The 14,125-nt window shown below is 41.4% G+C and overlaps 1 protein-coding gene across 3 annotated transcripts in view; it reads left to right on the top strand.

Annotated features, from left to right (window-relative positions):
• Nucleotides 1-14,125, top strand: part of DUSP16 (dual specificity phosphatase 16) — a 96,372-nt gene extending 82,247 nt beyond the window's left edge. For all 3 annotated transcript variants that reach the window (XM_079774783.1, XM_079774782.1, XM_079774784.1), the window contains 3 exons: nucleotides 2,972-3,131; nucleotides 7,776-7,899; nucleotides 10,377-14,125. In XM_079774783.1, the coding sequence (XP_079630909.1) occupies nucleotides 2,972-3,131; nucleotides 7,776-7,899; nucleotides 10,377-11,553 (1,461 nt within the window). In that variant the 3' untranslated portion in view covers nucleotides 11,554-14,125. The remainder of the gene's footprint in view (nucleotides 1-2,971; nucleotides 3,132-7,775; nucleotides 7,900-10,376) is intronic.

The following is a 14,125-nucleotide window of genomic DNA, read 5'->3' as shown; positions in this document are numbered from 1 at the left end:
CCTGTTTAGGACAGTGTGCTTATTATCATTATGTACAGTAACTAAAACATTACAGACACCAGTGAACCATGAATGAGGGAAGAGAATTGTTTTTCTGTGACCTAAGTTAAATGTTTTTGAAAGATTCAGGAAAGACAAATTGCTTTACATTTTTTTCTGTCTAATTAGTTTGGAGGAAGCAACTGAAAAATATTTAGGGGACAGTCATAATCTAGAAGGAGTCTTTTCTTACATTGTTTCACAAGTTCTTGCCCATTAAAGAAATGGAAACATAAGTGGTAGATGAATTTGGTTGTGATTTGCTTAAGAACTTTAGTCAGATAACCTATAAAAATAAAATCCATAGTCCTACATCAGAAGTTAGCAAATTAATGTATATTTATTTGTTTTTAGTTAAAATGTTTCAAGTACATATATATCATTTTATTGATTTTTCTCCTTTAACTGACTTTTCCCAAAGACATAATAACTACCAATCCAGATGAGAGGGTCCTTATTATCATATTTAAATTTTATATGGTGACATTTTATGAGTGTTGTTTGCTTTTTGTTTTTAAAATTAACCATGTTTAATTTATTAAGTCCCATCTTATTACAAAAAGAATTTCAGGTAAGAGCTGGATAATTGACTTAATAAAAAGATTTTCTATAAGTAAAATTTTTATAAGTCAAGTGAAATTAATCCATTTTTTTCTCATTTTGTGTTTAAATTATTTTTATTATCACTCAATTTTAACACATTAATGTCTTTCCCTTCCTCCTTTGCCAGTTATTGAAAATAAAGCTACTATTAAATGCACCTTTTATGGCACATTGCTTTGTACTTTGGAGATGTAAATGGTGTGGTAAACCTGGATTACTGATGTTTCCTAAATGAGGCCATAGCAGTGCATCTGCAGTTTGGTGCTGGCGGCCGTCAGTGTGAGGACAGTGAAGGTGCACATGGATAACCCGACCCCAACAGCAGGTCCCAGTGTCAACATGGCAGAAAGACCCCACTGTGTCGTCTACTGACTGCAACTGAGGCGACATTAGGGGGGAAAGGAGGCAAATAAGACTTGGATAAGTCTCCTCAAATAGCCGTCTATTCTTACCTGGGAGATACCGTAGTATGTGATCTCAGCTACGTGTACAGTTTAAAAGCTGTGGTAGTAACTCCATGATGATCTTCCCCGCGTCATGCGAGACCTTCCGAATTTGGGCTTGGGCACGGCTGGAGGTCGGCCACTGTCAGAAGCTCGCCTCGTTCCAAAAGCTGTGTCTTGACATTGTCATCTCGCAGTTGAGATAGGGTTGCATATATGATTGAGGTTTATTAAGTCTGCCTTTATGTAAAATAAAATATATTTATTGTGCCAAATATGGCAAATGAAGGGATTAGGGGATTGGCATGTTTCAGGAAAGCGAAGGAAGAAAATTACCAACTGTCAGGTCACTGGAAAAGATCTGTAGAGGAGGTAGCATTACAAGGAAAGGAAGAAGTGGCCAGTTGCTTGTAAGAGAATTACTTCAGGTTTAGAGCATTTCCCGAGAGGCAGCAGTGGCTGACAAAACAAAGCGGGTTGTATAGGCTTGCCTGGAGAAGGGTAGACGGGTGTCAGTTGAAGAAACACGTCTTTAAAGGAGCTATGTACCTGGTGCCGAGGGTAGAAAAACAAGCAAGGATCACTGTAAGATCCCACTACCTCACTACTTAATAGGAGAGAGGCATTATCTGCTAATTATAACATAGTATGCTGGGTGCTTTACTAATGGTGTGGACAGCCTCCTTTGGAAGGACATAGACTGCAGTGGTTAAGTGGGAAAGAGTTCATAGCAAGGTTAATTCTAACGAAGCGTCATCAGCACGAGAAGCCCGGCCTGCTAAGCACAGGAGCGGTGCGGGCAGCAGCACGGAAGGGTGGCTGCGCAGTGATGGTGGGATTTGGAGGTTGTGGGCCCTGGAGCGGGCAGTCCAGAGACACGGTGACATTAAGAGTGTGGATAAAGCACTTAGCCTGTGCTAATGATCAGGAAGATTACTCTAGTGTTTGTTCAGTTTATGGTTTGGAGAGGAAAACGCTGCAAACTTCAAGAGGTCCCTGGTGGCTTAATGTTATCACGATGAGGACTGACCCCTGAGCAGTGGTGACCGAAAATGGAGAGGATAAACGGGGGGGGGCGGGGGGGGGGGAGGAGAGCGGGTGATACCCAGAGGATCTGGCACCTATTTATTTGGATGAGGGGGTTGTGAGAAAGAAGGAAAGTCAAACAATCCTATTTTCTAGCTCAGGTGTCTGGGTGGATGTTATTACCACAAACCAATTTCAGAGAGGAAACAGGAATTTGGGGCAGAGAAGGGAGAAAGATAATGTGTTGAGCTTGTGACATTTTGAGTTTGAAGGGCCTGAGGAATATCAAATAGAGATATCCAGTAGAGAGTTGGAAATATGGATTAGAAATTGAAGAGAAATTTAAGAATCATCAGGATGTAGAGTTGATAATTAAGTCTTTGGAAATAGATTCAGCCTAAATGAATATTTAGAGTGAGAAGACCGCCTAGAACTGTCCTAGATCTAGAACAACCAGCATGTTCAGTTTGGGAAGAAAATACTCTTCTTGTATGTATATGCATTCTAAAGTCATAGTAAACTTGTGGTTTTATATTCTTTGTTCTACTTGTCTCTCTAGTAACAAAGTAATTGAAAGTTGACTGTGTTAATGATGTATGACTTTGAAGCATACTATTTTAAACAGCCATTTTTGCCCTTAAAAAAATTCGGGTTTTATCTTAAGTCTTTTTTATAAATGTCACGGGTTTTTGGATTTTACCTATTGAATGAACTCTGACCAGTTTCTAGGAAACTAGTATTGAATGAACTTTGATTATTTCAAGGAAAGTAGTAATTTTTATCCTTGGTTAAACTTTACTCTTTCAAAAGGATTGTGTTAGTATGTTATTAGTCATTTTAATTGCTCTTTCCCTCCATAGGAGCTGATGCAACAGAATGGGATTAGTTATGTGTTAAACGCCAGCAATACCTGCCCAAAGCCTGACTTCATCCCGGACTCTCACTTCCTGCGTGTGCCTGTGAATGATAGCTTTTGTGAGAAAATTTTGCCCTGGTTGGACAGATCTGTAGATTTCATTGGTAAGTAGCTCAAGTAATATTACAGTCTTTTGGATTATAGTTTCATGTATAGGTGTACCCCCTCCGCCTACCCCCTTTTTTCCTTTAGAGAAAAGAAGCCTATTTCAGAGATTTCAAAGGTCTGAAAACAACACATGATTCAGTGGCCAAGGCGACGTGTATGCCATCTCTCCCCAAGGGACTGGCCTTCTGACATTCTAGCTAACAACACTACCACGGTTTAGCCTGATAGGACTGTGATTGTGTATGCAAGAGTTTTAAAATCAGTTAAACTTTCGGGGCTACATTTCTTACCACTTTTTCCAAAACTATAAAATACTGTTGGAAACTGGTGACTTTCCTTAAACTGTTTTTGCCTTGCTGCTGTATTTTTCCCGGAGAAAAGTAAAATCCTGTGAAAACAAATCCATTATATTTAAAGTCTTTATATCACAAGATTTCTATGCCTCAATCCGTGTGCCAATAATTTCAAGTAGTTTTGGATCTAATAAAATTCCAACACACACACACACACACACACACACACACACACACACACACACACTGCTGCTCATTTCTTTGGTGTTAACAGTGACAGGATCTCATCTGTCCCACATGGTTAGTCCTGGAGCCACCTTTCCCCCCAACCCGACTTCTAGCTTGAGGTGCTGTTGTGTCATTTTGTGCTGCAGGATCAAGTCTGCTGGTGATGTGTCTGCAGTGTGGTCCTCAAGGAGCGGTGAACAGAGGAGAAGCACTGCTAACTCTTGAACAGCACGACAGGGCTGACTCTTGATGTTCTAGATGAGGAATTTTTGTTGTCCCCCCACCCCACCCCCCACTCAAGGCCCATAAATTTGAGTACTCTAATCCACAATTAAATACTCGGAATTGGTTATTGTAATTTTTAAAAAAGAACTTTTAAAAAGTGAAATTATGTAAATTAAGCCTCTCACTCTATATGCTTTCTCTGTGGGAGAAAATTTTAAGAACTTTGGGTAATTCTGAAAGAGTCCTCTTTTTTTCAAGATTCTAGATTGCCAAGAGTTTTTCATCTTTAGTTAGGATAAATCTGTGAAACATCTTAAGATAAATGGCTTAGCTATTTCACCTTAAAATAATCACAAAACTCCCAAATTAATCCCTCCCATTGTACTTCTAGGAAATATTCAGCATATCATATAATTTTTGCCTTTTTAAAAGATAACAATTATGGTTAACGTGCTCATTGCCTATCACACTGGTCCAGAGACGTTTAGCTCTAATTTCAGCTAAAAATAAAATTTCAGAACCTATGTGAGAGAGCCTTATTCTGTTAAAGCGTGACAATGTCTAAGCTTTAGGAGGGTTAATGGAAAAGAGAATATGAAGAACTTTGTCCTCAACTTACTTTCTTTCATGGGAGATATTGGTGTCATCCTGCCACTTTTAATTCATATAAAAGGAACGTCAGTATGTTCCAAGTTGGTTAAATACACACACACATAATGTGATTTATTTGTAGCACCCAGTCATTCAGGGCAAACTCTCCAGCCCCGTTCTGGAATTAGCTGTTTTTAAAATTATTATGAGTTTTTTCCCCCTTAGATCTGTACTCTGTAATCTCAGTAATTACTACCTTCATGTTAACCTTTGGAACTTGATGTCCTCACAGGTTCCCCCTTACCCTTTACAGCTGTTATTTTCTCGCCCTTTTTAAACCTAGATTTTACCCCTGAAGTGCTGTGGTGGTAACCTACTTTTTAAATTCCCAGTTTTCACCATCATGCCTACTTGTCTCTCATTCAGGAAACCACAGAGGCTCCTTAATTGCCCACGAGTCCTTAGCCACATATCCCCAGACCGTCCAGCACCTGCTCCCCACCTCTGAAACCCCCTTATTTCCTGCACCGCTCACCAGCATCAGCCACGACAGACTGTCTTCTGAGCAGTCTGCCCCACAGAGCTTTCTTACATACATTTCCCTTCTCTCTGCCAGCTCTGTGCATGTTACTTCCTTTGCTTTAAGACTCACTTCTGCCAAAAAATATGTTCTAATGAACCCCACTCCAGTATAATCACTTTTTAATTAGATTTTTAAAGTACATCATCAAAAAAGTTATAATTGTAAAAACAGTGTAAGGGAAATGCAGAATATTTGTAATACAGAGAAAAGGAAACCTATAACCTCTTTACACATCTGTTATCATGATTGCTTTTTTCCAACCTTGTTCAATTTTTTTCTGAAGATTGCTTTTTTAAATATGTATCAGTCAGCCAGACAGACAGTATTTACCATGTGACCAGTGTTAAACCCTCTGGGGGTAATTTGAGAAGCAAGACTCTTCTAGGTTCTTATAATGTAGTTTTGACATAATTATTTAAAATAATTAGAGAATACTGACAACATAAAAAATTCCCTGACTGGGAATTGAATCAGCCACCTCTTGGTGTATGGGATGATGCTCCAACCACCTGAGCCACACTGGCCAGGACTCTTAAAAAGAATTTGAAGCCGCTTACAGTAAGAGTTTGAGATCAAAAGACACATATTCACACACATTAAAATGGGACAAAAGGGGGAACTAGGAAAGGTACAATAAAATCTGAATCACAGTTCCCTATTGAAATAAAGTGAAAACCTTAGCTTTGAGCTTCTTAGCAGCCAAGGCAAAGGGGAAACACTAAGAGCAGGATAGGCTAAATACTGTACAGCTGAGAAGGAAGAGAACTGTGTCGGTCCAGTAAGGCATGGGACTCTGTACCTGGTTTTGTATAATATCATGTTATACTAGAGGCCCAATGCACGAAATTCGTGCAAGAGTAGGCCTTCCTTCCCCTGGCTGCCAGCACCGACTTCCCTCTGGCACCTGGGACCCGGGCTTCCCTCACAGCCCCAGCTTCTTCTGGAAGGTCGTCGGTCTAATTAGCATATTATGCTTTTATTATTATAGATAGTATGTATTTGTTTCAGTGTTGTTTTGTGTTGGTTTATTATATTTGATTTCCCTATCTAAAGGGAAGCTGCTTGATTGTTCATATACTATTCAAAAGCCCTGTGGTGTTTTGTACATAATGAATAATTAATTATACAATAGAAATTTGTAATATAACAGAGGTAATAAGATTGAAATAGCCTTTTATTATTCAGCTGCCAGAGCAGATTCCTTGGATATCTGTTAATTACAAGAATTTTAATATAAGGTTTGGTAGTAGTATCAACTAAAACAAAAATGAAAAGGGAAGAACTTAGCTGCATGGCAGCAGCTCATGGTAACACACAGGTAATTGTTTAGAATTGAGGCAGTCACCATACTAGTTACAGTATTAGTTGCCTCCAGGCTGTGTGGAATAACCTCATCCACTCCCACAAGAAAGCTGTTAAATCTCCTCAACAGTGAGAGATGGCAGCACTGTTTGGTGAATTGACTTGGTTCTTGGTCCTCCATTTGTCCGCATTAGCTCCTCACCCTTCATTCAGGCTTTCCTCCCTACGTTCCTCCTGCGCCATGCAGACGCCAGAAGAAAAGGCACCCTTACATCCTTCCACCATGTTATGGGGAGTTAAGATGATGTAATCATACAATAACTCCTGGATATCAAGGAAGGGATAACAGTTCTCTTGGTCCTTATTAAAGTGACCTACCAAACCTAATTTATAGTATATTTTGATTTTCTTTCCTCTTAAATTCAGGAAATAAAGTTGAGTGACTTCATGACATATAGAAAAGACTCCTAACAAAAAATAGGGATACTATAGGTTCCACGAGTCAGCATTTCATTCATTCATTCATTCATTCATTCATTTATTTATTTTAATCCTCACCTGAGGAAATTTTTCCATTGATTTTTAGAGAGTGAAGGGGAGATGGAGAGACACAGAGAGAGAAACATCGATGTGAGAGAGACACATTGATTGGTTGCCTCCTGCACATGCTAAGCCTGCAACCAAGGTACATGCCCTGGACCAGAAATGAACCCCGGACCCTTCAGTCCATGGGCCTATGCTCTATCCACTGAGCCAAACCAGGTAGGACATGAGTCAGCATTTTAAAAGTAGCTTGATTTGGCTTCCTTTTATGTTGTGATGTGATACTGTTATGATTAAGTCTGTCTCTGCCTCCCTGCTATATAAATAGTAACATATGGTACATGGTTGAAATGAAGCTATTCTGAAAAATTTAGTATCTCATATATCAAACAATTATGTTATATACCTAAAAGTAATATAATGTTATATGCTTATTATATCTCAAAACTGGAAAAAATTTATTATCTCTTAACTGGAAAAACGGTTGAAATGACAGACAAGATAGGAAAACAATATATTAGCTAAATCTTAAGATTTTGGATGTTATTTTTTATGCTTTTCTGTATTTCTGAAAATTTCTACAGTAAACAAGTAGAATCATATAACCATCATGTAGTATTTATACTTTGGAAAGTTATTAAAATAAGAAAAATGTAAAAAATACATGGTGAAAAGTACTGAGTAAGTCAGTCAACCTGAGTTAGGGACAAATGGCTTATTTAACAACACGGTTGGACCTTCATTGTAATGGTGGGGAAATTATCTTCCCCTGTCTCCTTAAAAGACTATGGAAAGGACACATCTATGAATAGATGAGATGTACTTTGAGTTGTCAGATAAAAAGCACTAACCCTTCTTGGATTTGACTCCTACAGAGAAAGCAAAAGCCTCTAATGGCTGTGTCCTGGTGCACTGTTTGGCCGGCATCTCTCGCTCCGCCACCATTGCTATTGCTTACATCATGAAGAGGATGGACATGTCCTTAGATGAAGCTTACAGGTAAGGACAGACCATGTCTGTGTGACTGACTTTTCATATGCCCTGAAACATGGAGGGGTCTGAGGGTGGGTAACCATACTAAAGCCGATCATGATTATTTTAGTTACACTCTTTACTGGTGACTGGAATTTTAAATGATCTTTTCAAAGGTTGGAGAAGAACGCATTTTATAATTTAGCATGAATTCTACCCAAACATATGTCAAATGTATCCTCAGCTACTTTTTATGTTTATAACAAATCCAAACAGATCTCTGTCCTGTTATGTGAATTTTATTATATCTTTACCTAATTGGGAAAGTATCCTTTATTCTCATTTAAATATGAGGGGAAGCTCTAGGAGACTACTCATAGAATTTCTGCTCTGCTTCAACCTTTGTGTCTCCTTCATTGTGAGGAAAAAGCCTGATACCTGCAGTACTGTCAGACTAAGAATTGTCCAGCTCCATGCACTGAGTAACACCGCCACGTTCTAGAGCCGCCCAGGTTTTGCAGTGTGTGATTCTGACCTGGCTTCCCCTCCCCTTTTCTCAAAAGGAGGGTGGCAGTGACCCTAGCACACTGAGGACTGGGGTTTTCTTCAGTAAGTGGAGACTGAGTTCTCTACATGTCTTATTGGGAAAAAAGAGAGAACAGCTTCCATTTGAGGAAGGAGATGGAGGAACTGGGTCCTCCATTTGTCTGCAATAGCTCCTCACCCTTCATTCAGGCTTTCCTCCCTCAGTTCCTCCCGCGCCGTGCAGACGCCAGAAGAAAAGGCCCCCTTACATCATGTACAAAGTGTTATTATGACGTCTCTACATTTATACTTGTTACAGTTGAGTCAGTTATTTCTGGCTTTGTTAATTTGGTGTAGGTTACTTGATTTCCAATGAGTTTTTCTCTTTCCTTATTCAAATATAAAATTTCAGTGTAATTTCACTGCCGCGTGTTCTGAGGAATGTCCATGAGGGCCACTAAAGAGTTTATCTACTGTCTCTTAAGAGTATTTATTTCCACAATGAAACATAAGAGTTATTACTAGTTTTGATCCCTCGATGACTCTTCTTGAACATGGTGGTGACCTTAGACCTGGTTTTGAATCCCAGTGCCATTAATAGCTCTGTAATTTAGGCAAGTCACCTAAGGACTTTAGGTACCTATATGATGGGGATAATTATACCCACCCGACATAGGATGGTTTCGAGGACCGAATGAGATAGTGCTCGGTTAACTTGATTCAATGCATTAGCATAGTGCTCACTGTAGCTGTCGTGTCGAGAACAAAGAAAAGGAACTCAGAAACGTGTGCTTTGGTGCTCTGGCCATCTGATGCCTTGTCTTTTGGTCATTAATTTATAATGTGAACTGTCTTGAGGAAGTGACTTTGGGGATTTTGAGAAGACATGATATTGGGAAATGGAAGATGGAAAGTACAGTGGAAACTTGGTTCTCAAACTAAATTAGTTCCGGAAGGCAATTTGTTCAAAAATTGAATTAATCCATTCCAGACCTACAAACCCTTCTTGTTACAGTACATGTCTAATGCACGGTTAAATCTATAAATAAACACTTCTTTTCTTAAATTTATCCAAGTACCCCTACTGGCCTTAAACGAATCACTTTCAGCACTCGTTCCAGGGGTGTCTTTCAGGTCAGTATGCAGCATGTTGGCTTTTTCACAGATCATTGCCTCTCCCTCCCCACCAGCTAACTGCTTTTTGTTTATCCAAATAAAAATTTTTCTATCTCTTCAATTGCCTGTGATTGTTGTTTTGTGACCACTTGCATACCTTTAGCAACATCAGCCTTCTTGATGGCCTCTTTATGTTTTAAAATTGTGCTAATCAATGATTTGCCAGCAACGAAAGCAAACAACAAAAACAAAGCAAGAAAATATTCACAGCACAATTTGCTTAGATGTTATCCAAGGTTTAGCATCTTTGGGCATTGTCTCCTTTGTGACCTGAGATGCTTTTTGCTATGCGGGGGTATCAACATGAAAGGGTTGCCAGTTTGAGAACTGAACTGAAGTTTTGTCAGACAACCGAGACATTTTCTCTGTGAACAACTTGGTCGAGAACCGAAATGTTCGAGATTGGAGACATTTGAGAACCGAGGTTTGACTGTAGCTGTTCCACTGCACTTCTTTCTGATGGTGGCACCAAGGGCGTGGGGTCCTAGTGGGGAGGAAAGAACCATCTCATCAATTGCAATTGGAAGCCTTGGGTCCTTGAAAATAAGGAGGCTAACACTAGTGCTTTGGGGGACCTGGAAACCCCCTTTCTAGCATGCTCCAGGGACATGTTGTAAAATAAAGTTCCCCCAATGCAGAGGCCCTTCTGTTCTCTACTTGGGTGTCTGCTGATTAAAACAGTCATCTTCCAAAGATATTTGGGAGGGTGAGAGTAATAATTCCCTACCTCATTTACTCACTATTCTTTAAGATAAAGTATAGTTATAAAATTCAAGGTGTTTTTTCTTCCCCTCTCTTCATAGATTTGTGAAAGAAAAAAGACCTACTATATCTCCAAACTTCAATTTTCTGGGCCAACTCCTGGACTATGAGGAGAAGATTAAGAACCAGACTGGAGCATCAGGGCCAAAGAGCAAACTCAAGCTGCTGCACTGGGAGAAGCCAGGTGAGCCTGTCCCTGTAGCCTCAGAGGCTGGACAAAGGAGCGAGGCGTCCCGCAGTCCACCCTGTGCCGGCTCTGCTACCTCAGAGGCAGCAGGACAAAAGCCTGTGCTTCCTGCCAGTGTGCCCAGTGTACAGCCATCACTGTTGGAGGACAGCCCCCTGGTACAGGCGCTCAATGGGCTCCACCTGTCCTCGGACAAGCTGGAAGACAGCAATAAGCTCAAGCGTTCCTTCTCTCTGGACATCAAGTCGGTTTCGTACTCAGCCAGTGTGGCAGCATCCTTGCATGGGTTCCCTGCATCAGAAGATGCTCTGGACTACTACAAACCTTCCGCCACTCTGGATGGGCCCAGCAAGCTCTGCCAGTTCTCTCCAGTTGAGGAAGTATCGGAGCAGACTCCAGAAGCCAGCCCAGATAAGGAGGAGGCCAACATCCCCAAGAAGCCACAGGCTGCCAGGCCTGCAGACAGCCAGAGCAAGCGACTGCATTCAGTAAGAACCAGCAACAGCGGTGCCCCCCAAAGGTCCTTCTTATCTCCACTGCATCGAAGTGGGAGCATGGAGGACAACTACCACACCAACTTCCTCTTTGGCCTTTCCACCAGCCAGCAGCACCTTGCAAAGTCTGCCTCTGGGCTGGGCCTCAAGGGCTGGCACTCCGATATCTTGGCTCCCCAGACCTCCACCCCCTCCTTGACCAATAGCTGGTATTTTGCCACGGAGTCCTCTCACTTCTACTCTGCCTCGGCCATCTACGGAGGCAGTGCCAGTTACTCTGCCTACAGCTGCAGCCAGCTGCCCACGTGCAGTGACCAGGTCTGCTCCGTGCGCAGGCGGCCGAAGCCGAGTGACAGAGCCGACTCCCGGCGGAGCTGGCACGAAGAGAGTCCCTTCGAAAAGCAGTTTAAGCGCAGAAGCTGCCAGATGGAATTCGGAGAGAGCATCATGTCGGAGAACAGGTCGCGGGAGGAACTGGGGAAAGTGGGCAGCCAGTCTAGCTTCTCAGGCAGCATGGAAATCATTGAGGTCTCCTGAGAAGAAAGACACTAGTGACTCTGTTGACAGTTTTTTTTTTCTCGTTCGCAAAAATATTCCCTGTAAATCTGAAATATATATATGTACATACATATATATTTTTGGAAAATGGAGCTATGGTGTAAAAGCAAAAGATGGGTCAACACAATTGTTCTCAACATCTGCATCTGAGAGACCAGCTAGTATTTCTCTCAACGAAAGTGGAAGGGCAGATAAAGCAGTTAGTTATATGCAGCGAATTGCACATCCTCTCGTTCTTACCGAGTCACGTTCTATTTGGTGTGGGAGGACAGAGTCCCCTTCCGTTTTCATGTTGTGCTACAGAGATGTCAAGTTCTAGTCCTTGTCCCGTCCTTCCGTAGTGCACCTTAGCGCTGAGACTGAGCCAGCTTGTGGGCCGGGTGGGTAGACCCTCCTAGGGACAGACCCTAATGGTAAGTCCAAGAGAAATGATCACATCCAAAGCTGATCCACAGATCCAAGCTCACCGCACAGCCGAGCGACTCGCGCATCATTCTCCGGTTCAGACCATTAGGGGCCTTGCCAAGATCTCCTTTAGAGCAAACCCAGTACCTCAGACAGAAAGCCGGGGCTCTCACCACTGCCGCGTCTGGGAGCCCGTCTTCTCGGCATTGTGAATAGGTAGGTAGCTAGTCACACTTTCCAGACCAATTCAAACTGCACAGACTTCCACTTGGGCCTGGATGGAGGTAGTTAATATTTTCTTCCCTTCTTCTCAGCTTTATGAAGAAAGAGAAGGGTACCCACCTAGGATTCAGTGCAACAGCCAGGAACCTGGCAGCATAATGATTTAAGCTAAGTTGGGAGGCTAACCAAGTCTACCTCCCTCTTTATAAATCTAAGAATCGTTCAGAATGGGGTTGGTAATCCTTGAAGGAAAGAGTAACTTGGTCTAAAGCCAGATGTGGATTTACTTGGGTTGGTAGCAGAGCAGCAGCACCTTCCGATTCTCAGCCAGAGTAGGTGTTTTCCACTCGTTCCATTTCACAAGTACATTCTGTGAACGTGTGGCCTTTTAAGGGGAACTGCCAAGAGGGAGACAAACTATAGACAGATTGAAGACGTTTGTACAGTTGCTGAGAAGCAGGAAACTTGCTTCTCAGTGGTATTTTCCCTCTCAGCCTGAGAAGGGTGGTATTTCTATAATTTCCTTAGACTTTCAGATTTACTAATCGGCCTGAGAGCGGCTTTAGTAAGCAAGGAATGTTCAGAATAAAACCGTATAGGGAGGTGAGGAGAAGGGGTTGAATTTTGTGAGCTGAGTGGAAAGCCACAGTCAAGCTATTCTCAGAAAATATCCCCAACATTTCTTTAGTAGAAGGGACCTATAGAAATGGGGTGGGACCAAGGTGGTTTCTCAGTCCTTGACCTACAATCACTCTGGAATCAATCCTGGCAGCTGAAAATAGGAGGTGCTTAGGACAAGTACACGAGTGATAGTATATCCCTGCTTTTAAACGTCCTGGCTTAGGTTTTTGTCAACTACAATATGGTCCTCCTTTGAAGCCTTAATTCACGTCAGCAGCTTTTTTTGGGAAGGGGGTGTGTGTTATCATTGTTCTTTACTGTAAGTGTAGCTAGTTGCTGACTCATATCTCAGGTGTTTCTGTGTTTGAGAAATGGACAGTCTTTTGACTAGGATGTGACTTAATGTTTCCTATGGTGACTGCTAAAACCAGCATAGAATGACAATTTAAAACTGACTTGATCGTAACAATTAACATGACTGTTTGTGCACAGATAATGTGCTATGATATGGGTTTAAAATGAAGGCAGGAAAGTAAATTGCATAGGGAGTGGGTGCATTACCATATTGAAAAAGTTCTGTTAAATCATCTTGAGTTAGTTTTTCTTATACTTTTACATTTTGGGTATAATCAGACATTCTCAAGGTTTTACACAGTAATTTTTGATGTGTTATGTATACACATACAAATGTGTAACAGCTCACTGCTTTCAGAGTTTGGTCACAACTGTTGGACATTTTTGAAAAAATGAAAGCAATAGTTCCAATGTTAAGTATGTTTCAGGAGGGCTGGGGCACTTGGTTTAGATATCTGGGCAGAAATTTGCTGTCTGTCATTTGAGATTTCTCTTGACCATGGTCCCCCTTCCTTCCTGTGACTGTGATGTAGTCATACACTACAACCTTTAGTCCTTGATCATTAATGTCAAATCATCAGTTCTTGGAATCAAGACTACCATGCTGAGGGGGCAGCCTGGGAGGCAGGTCCTGGAGCTACATGGGCGTCTGCAGAAGACGTGGTGGCTGGTTCTCCTCAGCATGTGATCCTAGGGAAGCCTGGAATCTACTAGGATGATACAGAACAGTGATTTTAAAGAGCAAAACTAGACTTTGTATGAGAAATGCTGGGAAATGGTTCAGGACATTTGTAAAGTGAGGTGGAAAGACTGTATAAATGTTTAATATGAATATAGTGTTCTTTTGGAGTAAGGCAAGCTGTTGAATGGTTAAATTGTGCATTTCTCATGTTGATGTGTCATGTGTGTTAATACGATGAAATAAAATCAAAACTGGTACCTGTTTATA

Source organism: Cnephaeus nilssonii (genome assembly GCF_951640355.1).
Source record: "Cnephaeus nilssonii genome assembly, chromosome: 6".
NCBI lineage: Eukaryota > Metazoa > Chordata > Mammalia > Chiroptera > Vespertilionidae > Cnephaeus > Cnephaeus nilssonii.
Note: the sequence above shows the minus strand (reverse complement) of the source record. Positions and strands in the feature narration are given on the sequence as shown.